Source organism: Plectrocnemia conspersa, unplaced genomic scaffold (assembly GCF_051122295.1).
Source record: "Plectrocnemia conspersa isolate PC_06_02 unplaced genomic scaffold, ASM5112229v1 ptg000012l, whole genome shotgun sequence".
Classification (NCBI taxonomy): domain Eukaryota; kingdom Metazoa; phylum Arthropoda; class Insecta; order Trichoptera; family Polycentropodidae; genus Plectrocnemia; species Plectrocnemia conspersa.
In genome coordinates, this window is record NW_028277176.1 from 8,389,844 (window position 1) to 8,408,570 (window position 18,727).

The 18,727-nt window shown below is 28.9% G+C and overlaps 1 protein-coding gene across 1 annotated transcript; it reads right to left on the minus strand.

Annotated features, from left to right (window-relative positions):
* Positions 1 to 407: 407 nt before the first annotated feature.
* Positions 408 to 18,425, minus strand: LOC148228118 (facilitated trehalose transporter Tret1-like). Its single transcript, XM_088200000.1, has 6 exons — positions 18,219 to 18,425; positions 16,246 to 16,428; positions 16,094 to 16,182; positions 15,860 to 16,020; positions 6,002 to 6,177; positions 408 to 1,537 (listed from the first exon to the last, which is right to left on the minus strand). Exons 2-6 carry the CDS (start codon positions 16,385 to 16,387, stop codon positions 606 to 608), a joined length of 1,500 nt encoding a protein of 499 aa, XP_088056126.1. The 5' UTR covers positions 16,388 to 16,428; positions 18,219 to 18,425; the 3' UTR covers positions 408 to 605.
* Between the last annotated feature and the right edge of the window lie 302 nt (positions 18,426 to 18,727).

Here is an 18,727-nt window from a genome sequence, read left to right on the forward strand (position 1 = left end):
TTACACAATAATACGAACATAATTATTTTAAAACATCCCTTATTTAAAGTCGCGTCAGTTGTCATCGAAAAAATATTTCCTTTCTGATCCAACTTGGGATCTAAAGATTCTAAAGATGAAATTTTAACATGAATTGTAAGTATAAATAAAATTCAGACAAATATCCAAATTATGAATTTATGCAAATATGTCAGTACTTGAGAAACAAATAAATTTGAAGGAAAAAACCATAATTCTTTGATTCACAATTCGCAACTTAACCCTATTGAATTTATAATCAATTTTATTATTATCAGTATAAGAATATTATATACATATGTTCTTTTAATATTCACATACATATATATATTGGATAAAATTAAATTGACATTTATTTTAGATAAAATGCAATTAAATAAAACACATTATGTATTTAAATATTTATTAAAAATAATTAAAGCATATTTAAAACTATAACCTAAATTATTTTAAAACTAATTAATGAACAACCGTTTAATAATCACAGTTAATGGAATGTTATGTTTTTATTTATCACAAAATTCACATAATTTTTATATAAATAATGATTATTTACAAATGATTTTTATGGTTATATTTATATGTATTTATGACGATGATGAAATGTTATCTATTTCTATCACGTATTTAATTCTCAAAGCAGTGTCGCCGTCTAGCTCCTTGTGTATTTCCTCCATGGTCTTCCCTTTGGTTTCAGGAAGCAGGAAATATCCTATCATAGTGGCAATGGCACAGGAGCATCCAAAATTACACAACACCCACCCGACTCCCACACTCATAATCATACTTTGATAATATTTAGCGACAAAGAAAGCTACTGACCAATTCAACCCTAAACATATAGCCATAGCTTGCCTTCTAACGTTTGTAGGAAATATTTCATTCAAAACAACCCACGAAACAGATCCAAATCCGATAAAATACATGCTAAGGTAAATAGAAAGACACAGGATAGGAACCCAATCGTATTTGACTTTACTAGCATATCCGAGGTGATAGAAAATGCCCATAGACGTTATACTAAGTGCCATTATAGCCGACGTGAATATTAGCATGGGTCTTCTTTTAGTATTATAGAGTATTGGGCAAGATGTGGCAACTATTACAACGACTATAGCGCCAACAATAATTGAGGATAGTGACGAAGATATTTCGACTTCGAAAGCCAGCAATATATTTTGCATATAAAATATTATCGGCGTGATTCCACTCATCTGCTGGAATATCATGAGATAAATGGCTATTATCATCGCTTTAAAGTTAGACTTGCTCGTTATCAAGTCCTTGAGTTGTCCCTCGTCCGAGATGCAATCTTCGATGTAACCTCGGATTCTGGAGAGCTCATCCTCGACGTCGCATTCTTTGCCTCTAATGTAGCGTAAAGAGTTCCTCGCCTCTGTTATCTTCCCTTGGGTCATCAAATAAACAGGCGAGTCCGGCATCAAAAGAAAACAAACGAAATAGAGCACTGGCACTATCGCACACACCAACGATAATATAATTACATTTTCCACTAAACCTGAAAAGATAAGAAAACAGAATTATTATTTAATGTTAGTTCATAGATTAGGTTACAAGACTTTATTCCTAAAATTAATTTAAAAATACAATTTACAAAGAAATGTGTCATCTTTATATCTACAATAAAATAAACAGCAAATTTTTGACCAAAAATAAGTACAAAACAACCTTAACAACAAGATTACTCAGCTGATGGATTAAGAATAAATTACTAACTTTATCATTTATACCGAAATATTTTATCATATTTTGGATGAACGTCAAATGATTGCACACAGTCTAAATACGTATTATTGATAAATTGGTACAGTGCTTGTATCTATGTAGAATAACTATGAACAATTTCTGCTAACAATAAAGCTTAAGGTATTTATTAAATTTATTTAGAACATATGGAATTACAAAATTCGACAAAAAAATTAACTGTAATTACTCTTTGACTGCACTTTATAACAAATTTAAAATTTAAAGTATGCACTAGATTTTGTACTTTTAATTTATATACTTTATATCAAAGAGCTAGACTTTTTTCATCGATAAAGTTAAAAACCAAAGCTAAGACAGTATCGCAGCGATTTAATTATATAAAATGCCAAATATAAATTTTTAATTTTATTAATATCAATTATTTTTTGATAATAAACCACAATGGTTTCGTTTAAAGAGAGTGGCCCGGTTAGCATCATAAGATTCCCTATCGAGCTCGACGGTGTACCGTTACATTCTAATTAGAATCCACTACTATTTGCCTCTCAGCCATACACCGTGGGGGAGTTACCCTGCGCTTCTAAATAAATATTCACCATTTTATTTTTATTATATAATAATGCCCTTTTCTTATAATAGTAGAAACAATAGTAGGAACACATTTAATAATGACTATACTAATTATATTTATACAAAAGATCGTTGAAATTCTGTGCGAAATTAAAAAAAACAGATACATAAGTAGTAAAATTATGGAATGAAGTTAGCAGTATTATAGGTTAATTAAATTTATTTATTTAACAATCCAGAACTGACGCCGATCCCCTAGAAATAAAAGTGGGAGGGGTGTCGCACGCAACGAAGAAAGAGATAAAGCATGCTATTTCGTGTAACGGTACTTCGTCCAGACGACATGGGAATCTTATGAAGCGCACGGTTAATATTGTGCTTCATAAGGTGGGAGGTATGTGTGAACCAGGGTTTGACAATAAGCCCCAATTGGTTCGAAAAGCCTTTTTCCCATTCATCCAAGTGAGAAAACATATAAAAAGGGGTATATTTTCCTATTTAATTATCTCTGACCTCCACATTATAAATACACATCACAAAATGTTTTGCTCAACAAATAAATATTCTTCTTCGGGATTTTTTGTGATTGTTGTTTGTTGTTGTTTTAATTACCATAATGGTTTCAATTACAGAGAGCCACTTGGGTAACACTTAAGAGAGGAAAAAGGCTTACTTTGTCCCACTCTCATATATTTTAAGAGTTACCAACATCAGCTTTTTAACTACTACTCTATATCGGGCTTAACCGCTTGCTACAAACTTTTTAATCAAGCATGCATTAGACACCGCCGCCCGACACTGACACCTGAATTACTAAAATAATTGCAAAAGTGAAAAAAAACTTAACTGATGCTAAATAAAATTATACTATTCGGCATGAAAACTAAAAAAATTATACAAATTTAAAAATATTTTTTTCCCTTTTTACACTTAAAGACACATTTTACATTTTATGTTATTTGGAATATTTTTAGATAATATAGAGAAATCAATAATTGATATAAGCAAAAACCTCTATTTAATTATATAATATTAGTACAGCTTTCCATCAAAAAGACAATACAAACTATCATAGATAAATAAATTCGCTTTATTGCAATAATAATAAAAATCACATGTTTTATTTATATTTTTTTATCAAAAGTACTGCAATAAGTGCCGTATATTAGTAGGTATAACCTGTGCAAAAGCACAATATTAAAAAAAATGTGGAGTAAGAACACATATTTTTTATTTAAATTATAATATAAATTCAGAATATATAAAAGTAAGGGCCCATACGCACTGTCGGCTAGCCGCCGGCGACTAGCGGCCGCCGGCTCAAAAACGTAGGTAACTAGACTAGGCGGCTAAGCCGAGCGACTCGAGGTCGGGTAGTACATTCGCGTAGAAATTGCAATATTAATTTTAAAGAGAAAAAAATATTATTTTAATTTCAATATAATATTCAATTTCCCCGTATGAAATATAAATGTATATATCTCACACAATTTTTTAGATGCTAAATTCATTAAATAAATCGAGAAGCAAGAAATAATATAATATAATTATACAGATTATTTCACAATATTTTTTTTTCGTTATCAATATTCATATAAAATTATTGTAAATGATTTGGGATTCAATTTCTACGATGAGCTTTTCTGTGTCGAAGCCATTTTGTGTGAATGACGTATAAGTCGCCTCGAAAGTCGTTCCTCGTGCGAATGCACTCATCTAAACCCATGCTTTTATAGGTTGCCGCGACAGGCAAGTCGCCTGTGCATCACCCCTGCACAGGATCGCGCCTGACGCTCCGGCGACTCGGCACCTGCGTGCGTATGCACTCATTTAAAACCATATAAAGTACAGTCGCCGGCAGCTAGCCGACAGTGCGTATGGGAGGAGCGACTTTCGAGACGACTTATACATCATTCACAAAAAATGGCTTCGACACAGAAACGCTCATCGTAAAAATTGAATCCCGAATCGTTTACAATAATTTTATATGAATATTGATAACGAAAAAAAAATATTGTGAAATAATATGTATAATTATTTTATATTATTTCTTGCTTCTCAATTTAAATTAATTTTATTAACATAATACAGATACATTTATAATTGCATTTGGGAAACAAAAAGCGTTTCATACAGGGAAATTCAATATTATATTGAAAATAAAATAATATTTTTTTCTCTTTAAAATTAATATTGCAATTTCTTCGCGAATGTACTACCCGACCTCGAGTCGCTCGGCTTAGCCGCCTAGCCTAGCTACCTGCGTTTTTGGGCCGGCGGCCGCTAGTCGCTGGCGGCTAGCCGACAGTGCGTATAGGCCCTAAAGTTAGTCTTTAAAATTACCATTTAAAGGCTTATTAATACAATATGATCATCAAAGACCGAAGTAATTAATTACTTAACGATTTTTTAAATACACAAATAAAATACTTCAATTCAACAATTAACGAACTAAATATATAGATAGCATAATATTATACCTAAAGAAAACAACGAGACATTTAATAGAGCATCAGATGAAGGAAATGGCTTATCACCAAAATTACTATTTTAGTTGTGAGTTCACAACGTATTTGCCACTAAAATAATTGGCATTATGAGGAACAGATAACTATCTGTGGTACTGTGAGCAACTGAAAACTATGTAGGAACTCAAATATGTAGTTCAAAGCTTTAATGAAGCCTCAACACTAATACGAAACATTGTAACTGCAACTCCGCTTTATAATTCATCATTTGCCATCATTTTATGACTCTTAAAAAAATATTTAATAATAATTAACAATATGAAATCATTTTAATTAAATATAATTTTTATAAGAACGGTGTAAATAATTATTTTATTTGAAATCAAGAAAACATTGAATATTATGTTTCACAAAATATAGGGCCTTATAGTAAAACCGTTCACAAGACCTATTATGGTAATTTAGTTACTGCAGTGACTGCAATGGTAAACGACATAAATTATTTTTAAAAAAAACTTTAAATCAAGTTCATTTATAAATAAATTAGACTATAAAGAGAAACGTCACCGTTGCGGCACAGTTTATAGATATCGCCTTATCGGCCTAAGTCGGCGGTGTCTTTGTTAAATTTTTCAACTTTTGACTTTGGACACGTATCGCAAGTTTCTAAAAACAAACTTTCACAATTCCGGCCGGGATAAGTGGAAGTTTTACAGCACGCTAGACCTTTTTATTCACGCTCGTATGTGCCATCTTAGTGCCGTGATAGAAAGTTTTACCGTATTTCACGGATTACGGGCATGAATAGTAACATCGAACGGGAGCAAGGCTTAATAGAAAAAGCCACTGGGCGAAGACCATCTGAACTTTAATTAAATGATCCGATAGAATTAGTTATGAGAATCGTTTTAATGATAGCATTGTAAAGCAGAGTTTCAGATTTGTGAGAATGAGTGTAATTCAGTCTAAAATAAAAAATGTATTGATGGCAAAACTAATTTTTTTTTAACCATACAAAAATACACAGATGCTGCATGAAAATTGTAAAAATAGAATATGTGTTCATAGTCTATGAATGACGATAGCTGAAAGCAGTGTCCGTTCGCTCGTTAATTTAACGTAAATGGACTAGATTTACTTTACTTAAATATATGTTGTCTCTGATTTCTAATATAGTATGTGCATAAAATATCCGTAAGTCGTAAATAGTATCTTACCAGCTATCAAACCGTAGAAAATCCCCGAAACGAGCTGCAACTGATAAAAGCTTCCCAGTGAATTTCTCACTTCAGGCATAGTCGTTTCCGCAACGTAAGTAGGAACTGCAACACAAATGGCGCCCACGGCAACACCACCCACAAAACGCCCCACATAGAAGCAGTACACCGACGTGCTGAAAATGTAATAGAAATGTTATTGAATATCTTTGGCGAAGTTAATTGGCAAGTTTTCCAGAAATACCACAAGGTAACAAGTTAAATTGTATCAAGGTACAGTGAAGTGCGATTAACCTAATTATAAAATAAACATACATATAGAATTCAGAGAATACAATACTGCACATCTGCAATAAAAAAGTTAACAAGACATGTGTTACTACTATATATTATATTAAAAAAATTGACTATATGCCTGTGTTTTTTAGGTTAATTGATCACATGTTTTGACGAATTTTTCGCTCTATATTCATACACGTTATTGGAAAAATAAATCTAAAATACTGTTAACCGCAAATCCAGTTTGTCTATAAAACCGCACTCGAATCGAAATCGAAATAAACCATCACAGTTTCGAGGGTTTAAAATTAAAACGTAAATCAAATATTGCAAGTTATGAGATAGGTTGTTGTAAAATAAATATTTCTTTCACAAATAAAATTTATATTGAGGGAAAGAATAATAAAACATCTGAAATTGGAACACCAAAACATAAAGCAATTTGATCGTTCCCATTTTCCGTTTTTCCCTTTTCCATTTCCTAATACTTTAATTAGCACCTGCTTCTCGGGACTTTACAAGAGTTTACCTTTGAGAAATGTCTCTGATAATTGCGAACCAAAAAATGCTACTTTAATTATTTCACAGCTTCGTTAGCGCGAGAATAAATTAATTATTTATTATTTACCAGTTTTTATTTATTCCAGCGGCTTAAATATACTTTATTAATTTTACATCTAGACTAATTAAAAAAATAATCTACTACTTTATTATTAATATAAAAAAATATAGATACACTATATACATATTATATCTCTTAGGTTATCATCATATAATGAATTAAAAAATATCAACAACGTTTGTTAATAAAGGTGTTTACTCAATGAATTTAAGATTATTATAAGGTCACGTAAAGTCAATCCATTACTATAAAAAATATCGTTACCATACAAACGATTCAATTAAATACTAAAATCTTCAATAAATCAGAGAAATTAAAAATGCCACAAAAAATTTCGGGGAGTGTTCAAAATAAAATTATGAGTTAGTTATCACTTAAAACAGAAAATCAAAAAAACTTGGGAAATGGGTGCTGCAAAATCTGAATTTAAAAATTTCATCTGAAATTTTTTTATGCAACAGAAACATTTTAATTTGCGACTAAAAATGAAAACTTCACTACTACAAAAATTAGTTTTAAATTATTTCCTAAATAAAAGTAGTCGCAGAGGACTTCCTGTTCTTTGGAAGTTTAAATTTATTTTTCTCGTCAGCGTAAACAATTAATATAGTATATTTGCGTAAAAATGCATTTAATGGTATACATTAACAGTTTCAAAGCACTTATGATTGAATCCGATTTTTTTTCAAACATGTACTAAATTCAATATCCTTGGATTCATATATCATAGAATGGCAAAATTTAATATTTTTCTAGATTTGAATAAGATATGTATTAGACAGTAAAAGTCCAACTTCGAACTATAAAGATTGTCAAAACTTGTCTGTAAAACGAGGACTGTCAAAGACATAAAATTTCCTTTTATATCTCAAGGGTAAGCTAAACTAAGACACTAGATTTGTGAATTATATTAAGATGGTATTGGGGTTGCACAAAAGTGAAACAATATATTTTACAATTTACGCGGTATAAAACGAAATTTGTAGTACAGCGATTTTTAACGTTTTTTAATTTTAATATTTTATAATTAAAAACTGGAGTGTGCTGTTGTGTCTCGAACTCAAGGCATCTGTGCTACCAGGACACCATTCCAACTTTTTTTTATTAATTGATATAAAAAAAATCGATTTTCATAGTGTTTATTTCTATATATATATTGAAACATTAACAAATAAAAATGTATCAGAATGTTATGTTTAAGAACTATAATTATTATTTTAGCAATATAATAATACATTTTTTGCGTGTATTTATGGCAACATTAAGCTTGGTGTTTATATAAATTAATTTTAATAAATAATAATATGTACATATGTGCATTCAAGATTATAAATACATTACCGCAAAATTTGTTTGTAATAGTCGCATTTAAAAAAACATGGCACTAGTGAAGAACTAATATACATTTTTATCAGCGACAGCGTAATTTTGCAACTGTGCACAATTACTGAGAATTGTTTCGCTTATTCAACCCCCGGTTGAAACACAATCACCGTCGAAATAAATACGGTATTAAACCGGGAAAGTTTACACAATCGAGGCAATTAATTTAGTAAATCGCATCACGAACGCTAGGCCGTTACGCGCTCGTTGTTATTGTATGAGAAAATGCAAACAGCGATAATTGTTTGCATTTTAGCGTATACATACATACGTACAGAATAATCCGGAGCTTGAAATTATCCGTCACGTGTTTGCCGAACTTAGTCGATGTTGGAAGCATAGGGTCTTCATGACTAGTAATTATTATGTATTGTGTCCCAAATGCGGTTTGGATAATCTAATATTTACTTAAGCAAAAGCTTAACAGACAGGATGAACAAAATAAACAAAGTATTTTTTAATGCTGGGTGAAAAACTAGTGCATGTTTTCTTTTCAATGAAGCTCTTGAAAAGGTCATCCGAGACTCTAAAATAACTAGTGTAACAACGGGAATTATATACACGAAGTCGATGCAATTTCTAGCATATGCAAACCATATTGACATCATCGGACGTTCCACATGAGCACATGTAGATGCTTTCCAGGCCTAGCAACGTTTGCAAATCAATACAAACAAACAATCTCACAGTAATAAAATCAAGATAATGATTTATATATTAAAAGTCTTTAATCTATTTTAAAACAAATTAAAATGGTGATCAAATTTTTTGATTTGGGTTAACAATGGAACATACATTAAGGCCGGCCGGGCACGATGCCGGCCGGGTGCCGGGCAAATCCATCCGGCACGTGTGAAACCGGCCTAACGTGATCAATGGTGCGCCGATTTTAGCGCGCCGACATTAGCGCGCCCGACAGGGACACGGTCAATTGGGCGATTCAAAATGGGCGACGGTCTTTTGGGCGATACAATAATAATGCATTACAAATAAATGTGATGCAAATCATGATCTTATAATTAATTAAATATTTACCATAATTTAATATATATTAAAATATATATAAACATATATAATACGTAGATACGAAAATATAAGTAACATTTTTTAGAATAGAATTAAAATATGAAAACATTATTCGGTCTAAACAAAATATAATATACCTACATAAGATATAGTATGTATATATTTACTTATCATTTGTGCATATTTAATCATAAAATATCACTTAAACAGTTTAATTTTTTTTATTCAAGAATTTAGGAGAGTTACCCGATATCATAAAACGCTTAAAACACACGACTTAAGTCGGTAATTTTATTATAAATACCTACCTGATAAATTTTTATAGTGGGCCCTTACGCAATTTTTTTTTATGTTTTGAGCCTTGGAAACTACTGTGAGAACAAACTTTTGGAATTTCCAAAAATCGTATATTTTACAGTTATCTATTTTAAATTAGATAGAATAGCTATATATTAATATAATAACACAGAACTGGCGCTGATAAGTGTGTATCGTGGATTTTGCCCTTTACGCGATTTTTTTATGTTTTGAGACTTATAAATTACTGCAAGAACAATCTTTTGGAATTTCCAAAAATCGCATATTTTACCGTTATCTATTTTAAACTGGATAGGGTAGTTATATATAAATATAATATCCTAGAACTAGCGCTGATAAATGTTTATCGTGGATTTTGCCATTAACGCGAATTTTTTTTATGTTTTGCGCCTTGGAAATTAGTGTGAGAATAAACTTTGGGAATTCACAAAAATCGCATATTTTACAGTTCTCTATTTAAAACTAGATAGGGTAGTTATATAAAAATATAATAACCCATAACTAGCGCTCAGTATACTTTTGAATTTTTACTGAAAACGTTCGCAAAAAGTTTCGTTGCGTCCTTGAAAATTATTTTTGTCGTGGTTTTAAAACACTTTGTCACAGTGTCGTTGTGTTTTTGGTAAAAAAATTCAGTACAGCAAGAAAATAAGTATGTGTCTTTTTATTCACATGTGGGTTATATTTTATGTGCTATTTATAGATAATTGTTTCATGTAGATCATTGTTGAGAGCGACTAATTTGAGTTACCACAGTTTATATTCTTCATAAATAGATAATTCAGGCATATTAAGTCAAATAGACAAGGAAAAATATGTTTTGAATGGATATCTTTATAAAAAGAATACACCAAAGAATTTTTATAAAAGTTTTGAGGTACAATAGAAAAAATATCATAGAATATTTACGTGGTATTGCATATAATTATATTATGAGTAAATATTTTGAATAAAATCGTTTTTCATTTAATATACTTTTTCGTTTTAATGTATATTTTAATAATATTTACAATAAAGCAAAGTTTTTTTTAATTTCAAAATAACCATCGCCCAATTGACCAGAATCGCCCATTTGTCCGTCGCCCAATTGCTTGGTTTTACAGTGAAAGTCGGCGCGAGCGGTAGCGAGATGCCTCCCTTTTCCTATATAAATTTGTAATTAATAATAAATAAAAACCATGTTTTAAAATGATTTTTTTTCTATTTTAGAATGCTGAACTTTGATTATCATTCACCGTAGTGGTGGTCGTAACGAAGGTATAATAGTTGGTGTTGGCAAGAGCTGTTGATTCAGCGTTGGCACGTCAGAATTGTCAAGATGTAAACGACAGACGCCGTTGAACAGTTATACCAAACTTTAACGATAACACTATTGCCAACTGAGAAAATTGAATCTGACCATGTGTCAACATAAATCTTACTGATTTCAATTCTGACCAATTATGACAATCTAATATTTATTCTGACCATTTAAAATTTATTCTGACCGATGTATTCAGACCGTTTATTATAAATTCTGATATATGCAATATAAATTCTGACCAAAACCATGTTAAAATTCTGACCTGAAAAATACGAGCCCAGAAAAATTATCTTAGGTATGTAAATTTCTTTAATTAAGTAGTCAAAAATATAAAGTAAACTTATTTTGCGCGCTAATGTCGGCGCGCTAATGTCGGGGTGCCGTGATCAATAGGACCAAATCATAGATAAACAAAAAAAAAACGGTTTGACCCAGTAATCCTAGCTGAGCAGGTACTAAGCACAATTTTTCTGTATTGCAGATATATTTGTTGTCAGATTTACACAATTATGAATTGCCTTATATTATTATATTATAATATACAGTTGTATTTGCATTATAATTTTTGAAGCAATTTATTTTTTCTATAGCAGTAACGATTCATTCAAGCAGTATTTAATAAATACATTTTAACTTTTTGAGCCACCGTGTATGTATATATATATATATATATATAGCTTACCATTACTTTATTTTAATTCGAGCTTTACCGACAGTGAAAGATGCGTATATTTGTCCTATGCTAAACAAGTTCATTTGCATATTACATTGATTTAACAGAGAAACATTTAACGAAAATTAGACCGTTCACAGGTGAAGTCAACTAATATAATTAACATGGGTTGAAATTTAGAGTTCCGTAGTAATTGAATACTAAATGTCGAAAGGACTTACATACATACAGTTTTAGATTGCAATTAGAACAGCAAAATGGGTATTATTTTATTTCATAAACGAATTTAAGGTTTGAGTAAAATTCAATACTGGTAGAATATTAATAAAAAAAATAATAAAAACCCTAAATTTAATATATTAAAACATACTTTTGCTTAAGAAAACAATTTATTTATTTATTCGTTAATTCTGCTCAACAGTAACTTCACTAATTCTACGCGTACTCAAACAGCTTCAGTCAAACCACAATGAATTTAATATTAAACTTTCAAGATGCGTTAAATAACTCGGGATTTGCGGCTTATTATAAAATTTATTATCACTAATTATTATAATGCTTTAGAATTATTAAAATACAATTTAATTTTATTTATATTATGTATAATATATAATCGCATTTGTGTATTGTGACTAAATTTTAAAATTTTATTGTAAACATACAACAGAAGCTATACATATATTTGTCTTATCTCAACGGAAATACACAAGTCACATTCTCAGAATTCGCAATATTAAGCAAACCGAAGAATAAAATTTTCAGTCGTGCTTTTTACAATTTCAGGTATTATTTTTCGAACAAATGTGGCGCGACTGAGAGGCGACGCAATAAATATCCTCTGTTTATCCGACGATGTTTACCCTTCCTTACGTGTATTTCAATAAATTCACAAAAGAAATATCAAAACGAAAGCAAAACGTTTACCATTTTTTACTACCCATTTAGAGTATTGCGACGCGACAATTTCCCGTGGAAATTCCTCGACTCGTGCCAAAAATTTCTTTCGCTCAATGAATAGTTGTCAGAAAAACACGCGTGGGCGGTAAATTTATCTTGGGCGATACGAGTAGTGCTTGTGAAAGATAACGGCAGGGGGAATTTCCTATATTCAGTGGTTTAATCTGGAAGTTACTCTAGGAGCTTTTGAGGGAAATCTTACCGACAAGAAGAAATATATCGGTAGGTCCAAAAACATCTGGTCCGACGTCTTTCATTTTTTTCTAAAGCCTTTTTGAATCAATATTTTTTTATTTCCAAATTATTATTAATATTTCAATGAGCACCAATAATTTTATTTTTATTTAAAATATTTCAAAGAAACTAACAGAGCGATGTTTATTTTATATTTATCTATGTAGAATAAACCAAATGCGTAGAATGTGAAAATCATCTCTTGTGTATATATATACTAAATAAATAACAGCAATATATGATAATATAATTTATCTGAAAATATATTTCGTTATATCTTAACCTTTAATATAAAATAAATATAGACCTTCTATACAAAACAGCAATTCATGAAATCGATTTTTGAAGCTCTATCTCGAGAAGGAAAACTAAATTATCACTAACGTTACATAATAAATAAATTACAGTTTGATCTTCAATCAAAAAGTGTTATGAAAGAAAAACCATAGTAAATTTTAAAAGCATTACATAGCAATAACAACGAATATGATTTATGACTTTTATACTATAACACACTTGTCCATACAGTAATCACTGCGAAGTTCGCTATTAAAGAATGTTTATTCTAAGAAATTCGTTATCTTAAAATACTTTATTTCTGTTTTACTCAATTTAATTATTAATTTAAAAGGAAAAAAGTTTGATAATTACATTGATTTGTAATGACTATATAGCTCGTCGGAAATTATCATTTAATTATAAAAGCACTCATTTAATTATAAAATTTAATGCATATTTTTATCTATATTTAACAACCGTTTAATTAAAAATAAAGATGTTCATTGATTAAATACAATAAATAGAGACAATTTAAGGAAAGATATGTTAAAGAAAACGGGTACTGCCAGGGGAATATTATAATAATATTCCAAGAACAATCCGCAAAAATAAAAATGTATCAAGTTTGCTCAATTCGTGCATTAAAAGATAAATTTTACTTTTATAGTTTTTTATATTATTTTTAATACGTATGTTTCAAATACATTTGCTGTCTTTATGAATTAAATAAATAAATTAATAAAATAAATAATAGATCTACAACGGCTTTTATAATGAGCCGCGGATAGGATGCACTTAAGATTTATTTATCGCTAAAAGTGCATATATATATTATTTGTCATGTTACAATGGAGTTCGTGAAAAAGAAATTTAAAAAATATTTAAAAAATATATATAATAAGTGTACTAATGACGACGACAAAGATTTTTCATTCACGCCTAAAACATTATATGTGTTAGCGTAATGCTTTATAACGAAATAAACACAACTAACATCTTTTAGTAATTAGTAAAACACTAGACTGCATTTAAAGAAGCATATATTTTATTTTTATATAAAATAGATGCTACTGCTTGTTTTTTTAAATATTTTTTGTGAGATTAGGAAAATCTAAGAAAACCGTGTTTAATCCCCTATATACGATAAAAATGCATTAGGGTTCATATTGGATTCGAATGCAAATCTTCAATGCATATATTACTGATCTGTCGTTTTGATCTTATCTCTTTACACAACCATGTAAAAAATATATAAAAAATCATAGCTTTTAAAGAGACACTTGATTTATTTTTACCTTATGCTATACTACAGTTTAAACTTTCAACAAGGGGCAATATTAAAACTAGACTTTAACAAACAATTAACGTTTCAACTTCAATCGTCAGATTTTGGTCCAACTCATCCGTCACCTTAGAGGCGCCAGGAGTAGGAGGCACAGCATAAACGATCCAAAACTATTGCACATAATTTATACAGCGCTAAATTTAGCTATACAAGATATTTTAAAAATTTCATAATACTAATGAGTTTGTAGAAGAATCAAAGTTCTATTTGGCTTTGATTAAAAAAATAAGCAGGATCAATAGATCCGATGAAAATATCAAAATATATGTACCATTGGACCCCAACAGTCAACCTCAAATTTCGCACCGAGCACAATTCGCCAATTGTAATCATTGCTCTCAGATTTACTCAAACAAAATCGTTTCATTTCAGTGGATCAAACGACTAATGAGATATGTATTTGATACAAACAAAGATTCTAGTTCCACCCTGAATCATCTGCATTGGTCAAAAAAGCAAAAAATAAATTGTCGTGGCATTCTTTTGAATATCACATTTAATAAGATTGCCACGTTGCTAAGCGCACTGATTTATAAGCTGTCATTGCGTCGTTTCATACGCCAAAGAGTCTGATAAAATATGTATGAACCAAAAACAAAGAGTCTGATTCCACCCTAAATCATCAACATTATCAAATGATAATTACAATTAATACCAAATAAACTACTATTATAATTCCATCTAATATAACTGATCTTGCATCAAGTTACGCTAAATTAACCAAAATGAAAAAGAGCAGCTTTTATTCAGACTATTTAATAATGATATACGTACATATATAATATGTATATATATCATTATTTATAATTCATAATTTTAAATATTATAAACGTGTATATGAAGCATTAGTATTGCATAAATGTATATTGAGCTGGATTAATCTATTTTCAGGAAAAATAATTCAACCTCTTCTAAAAATAAATATATATTCAATCTAATAAAAATATTTTTTATCTTATATCTATCATATTAAATGGATACTTTTTGACTATCGATTCATACTATAAACGAATATATAACGCAAGGTCCACTCTGGAATCTGTACCACAATTTAGGCACAATATTATTATTTTTCTATATTTGTTGACCACAACACATTTTGTAGAAAAATGTATAGTATACATATTTAACAATTAGGAGTATTAAATAACTATTTAAATATAAAGAGCTTTAAATGTCATAGTAGAAAAAGTTTAAACACAAAAAACCAATCAATATTGTAAATTATGTATTTAGGGCTATAGAGGAAAAAATCCTGGAAATCCAATCTATGGAGCTTTTTTTTATAAATTAAACTCGAATGTTCTACATATAAAATTAAAACCTTATATTGTTGCGTATAAAAATAGATTAGTTATTAACAAATAATGTCAATTTGGTAATAAACATATTCTTGCTTCGTTCGTCATTATTAAAAATAAATAAAATACAATATTCACCTAAAAGCCATAAGAAGCCACGAAACAATCATTGGTAGTGCTAAGCTCAAAAGAATGTCCTTTCTACCGAATTTTTCCGCCATCAAAACTGCAGGAACTGCTCCAAAAAATGCTCCTAAATTCAACAACGATGTTAGCCATGATCCTTCGTATTGATCTATCTAAATATAAATAAATATTTCATCAGCACTTGTACAATTACAATACCTGAAAAATATAAAAACAAATACTTACTTGAATTTTAGAATTTTCTGATATTAATAATGGTAATGCTGACGATGTCCAAGATAAAAATGTTCCAGAACAGCATGCTGCTAGAGTTACTATAATACATAATAAATTATAAATATTATTGTACTAAAAATATAATAATAATTAATAAATACCAATAAAAGTAGATATGTTCTGCCTCGTCCTGCTAGATTTCTTCCTGTTTGATTCTTCAGAAGATGCCGTAGAATCACTATTCCTCCTGTTTACGTCTATCTTAATGGGCAGATCGCTTAAGCTTGTTTCGCAAGGTGCCATTTTGTGTTATTGCGAACAATCAAACACACGTCCGTTTGTGTCTGAAATGAACGATATAACTAATAAAAGCTAGTACTTTTTATTGTAAAAATTATCACGCCTAAACATACTCGTATGTCTGACCTTACGCGAGATAAAATAGTTTGCGTTCATTCAATTTTTATCTATTCTAAATGAGAAATGCGGATATTTGCAACTAAAGTTACTGTTATTAAAGCATCGACAAGCTAAATTAACTGATCGATTTGTAAACAAATATATTTTTGTTCGAAGGTATGTTTTTTATTTATGTTATATGAATCAAGGTAAATAGGTCATTAATTGTATATTGACAATTTAATTTGTAGAATTGACAATATATACAGTATTATTTTACATTTTAGAGAATTGCTACTAAATCAACATTTAACATGTTTTCCTACGTTATTTAATAAATAAGGATTTTTATCACTTGAATTTATACATGTTTTATATTTTTTTTATAATAAATAAATTTAAATTCAGACGCTAAACTCTGGACTAATATATAAATACATAAACAAATCATAATAATATAAACAACCTAAAGGTTGTGTAGTTAATTAATAACGGTTAACATCAAAAGAAGAAATGTCTAAAATTAAAGTTAAATACTTAACAATAACCATTTTCTTATAAATTAAGAAATAACATTTTTAATTTATTAAATAAATGGTAGTTTTTTAACATTTAGTAATAAATAACTAAATGTTACATGTGTACATAAAATCAGATAATTAATATTAATATTATAATTTCCAATAATATCGTAAATAGCAATTTAATAGTGTAATATAATACTTATAAACATTTTAATAAAATTTTAATAATATTTTATTTTAACATAAAATTATTTAATTCATTTAATGCATTTTATATGTATTTCAGTTTTATATTTTTTTTATGTTTTTATTATATTAACTTAAAAAAAAATTATAAACTATTTCACTAAATAAGAAAGATGTGTCTATTTATTAACATTAATAATTTAATTGTTTATTATGTTCTTTTTTACAATAAATATATAAATACTATACGATATATTAATAGTATATGAAAAACCAAATGTAAGTAAGAACCTTTAAAACTTACTTTTAAATTGTACTTTCATAATATTTAGGACGTTATAATGTGGTATTTGCAAATTTTAAACAATTATTATTGTATATTATATTTTATTATAAATACGTTTTATTTATTTATTATAAAATACAAAAATCTTATTTTAAAATACGTAAAAATACGTAATTAAAAAATACATTTTTATAGCGTGAATAATATTTTTTAACTTTTTCAAAACCAATTTATGAGCTTCCATTTTACGTTAATTTTTTTTTTTTATATGATCGCTAGATATTTCAAAAGTACATTATTTTTAAAACTTAAAATTGGAAAAATACGACTCCATGATTTAAATAACTATATTTAAATTACGTTTGTTAAAAATATTTTTAATCTAATATAAATAAAAACTTTGTTTAATCAAACTTTTATTGCATTCAGTTAAATATAGCTGTTAATAATATTTTCTGCATTTGAACATAAATAAATATAATTACTAATGTGTGTTAATTGAGTTGTAGCAAAGACGATCTGCCTACAGAGCATAGTAATCCATTTTAATTTGTTGCGAGCTTAAATTAAGATGAATTAAACACGCTAATTGTAAGCTTGATCGTTTAATCTTTGTGAAGTTATAATATGGACTGTCTCATGATAAATTTATATATGACTTACTAATTCTAAACAAATACATCACTTATTCTGAAACGTTCTTTATTTAGTTATATAATAAACGAGATGTTCAATTTACTTTTTTAACGTAACACTCTTTCCCCGTCGCTCGTGGCGTTAATAAAAAAACTTTTTGCTTAACGTTCTAAATCCGAAAAGCGTAACAACACTTAACACTTCTTTGAAAAATAAAACTGATATTTAGTTTTGTTGGCGCACACTAACTGACTGACTTTCCTCAGCAGTCTCGATAATACGACTCGGCCAACATCAAAGAAACTGTGTCGAGACGAAAAAGTTTTGCCGTTATTTATTTCCTTGGTGTTCGGTTGATAAGCCTGAAAAACTATATCGCTACCAAAGAGAAATGTACAAGTTGGTCCAAAAAAAACTTGACATATTATTTCAATGCTCATAATCTAATCAAACATATTTTTTAATAATGAATAGTTTTGGATCGCTGCTATAATATTAGATTAGATTTTATCTTTGATATAATAAATTGTGAAGTCCGTTATATATTAAACACTAAATTTTAATGAGTCAAACATTAAGGAAAAACCCAGTAAACGCATTCCAAAAAATGGT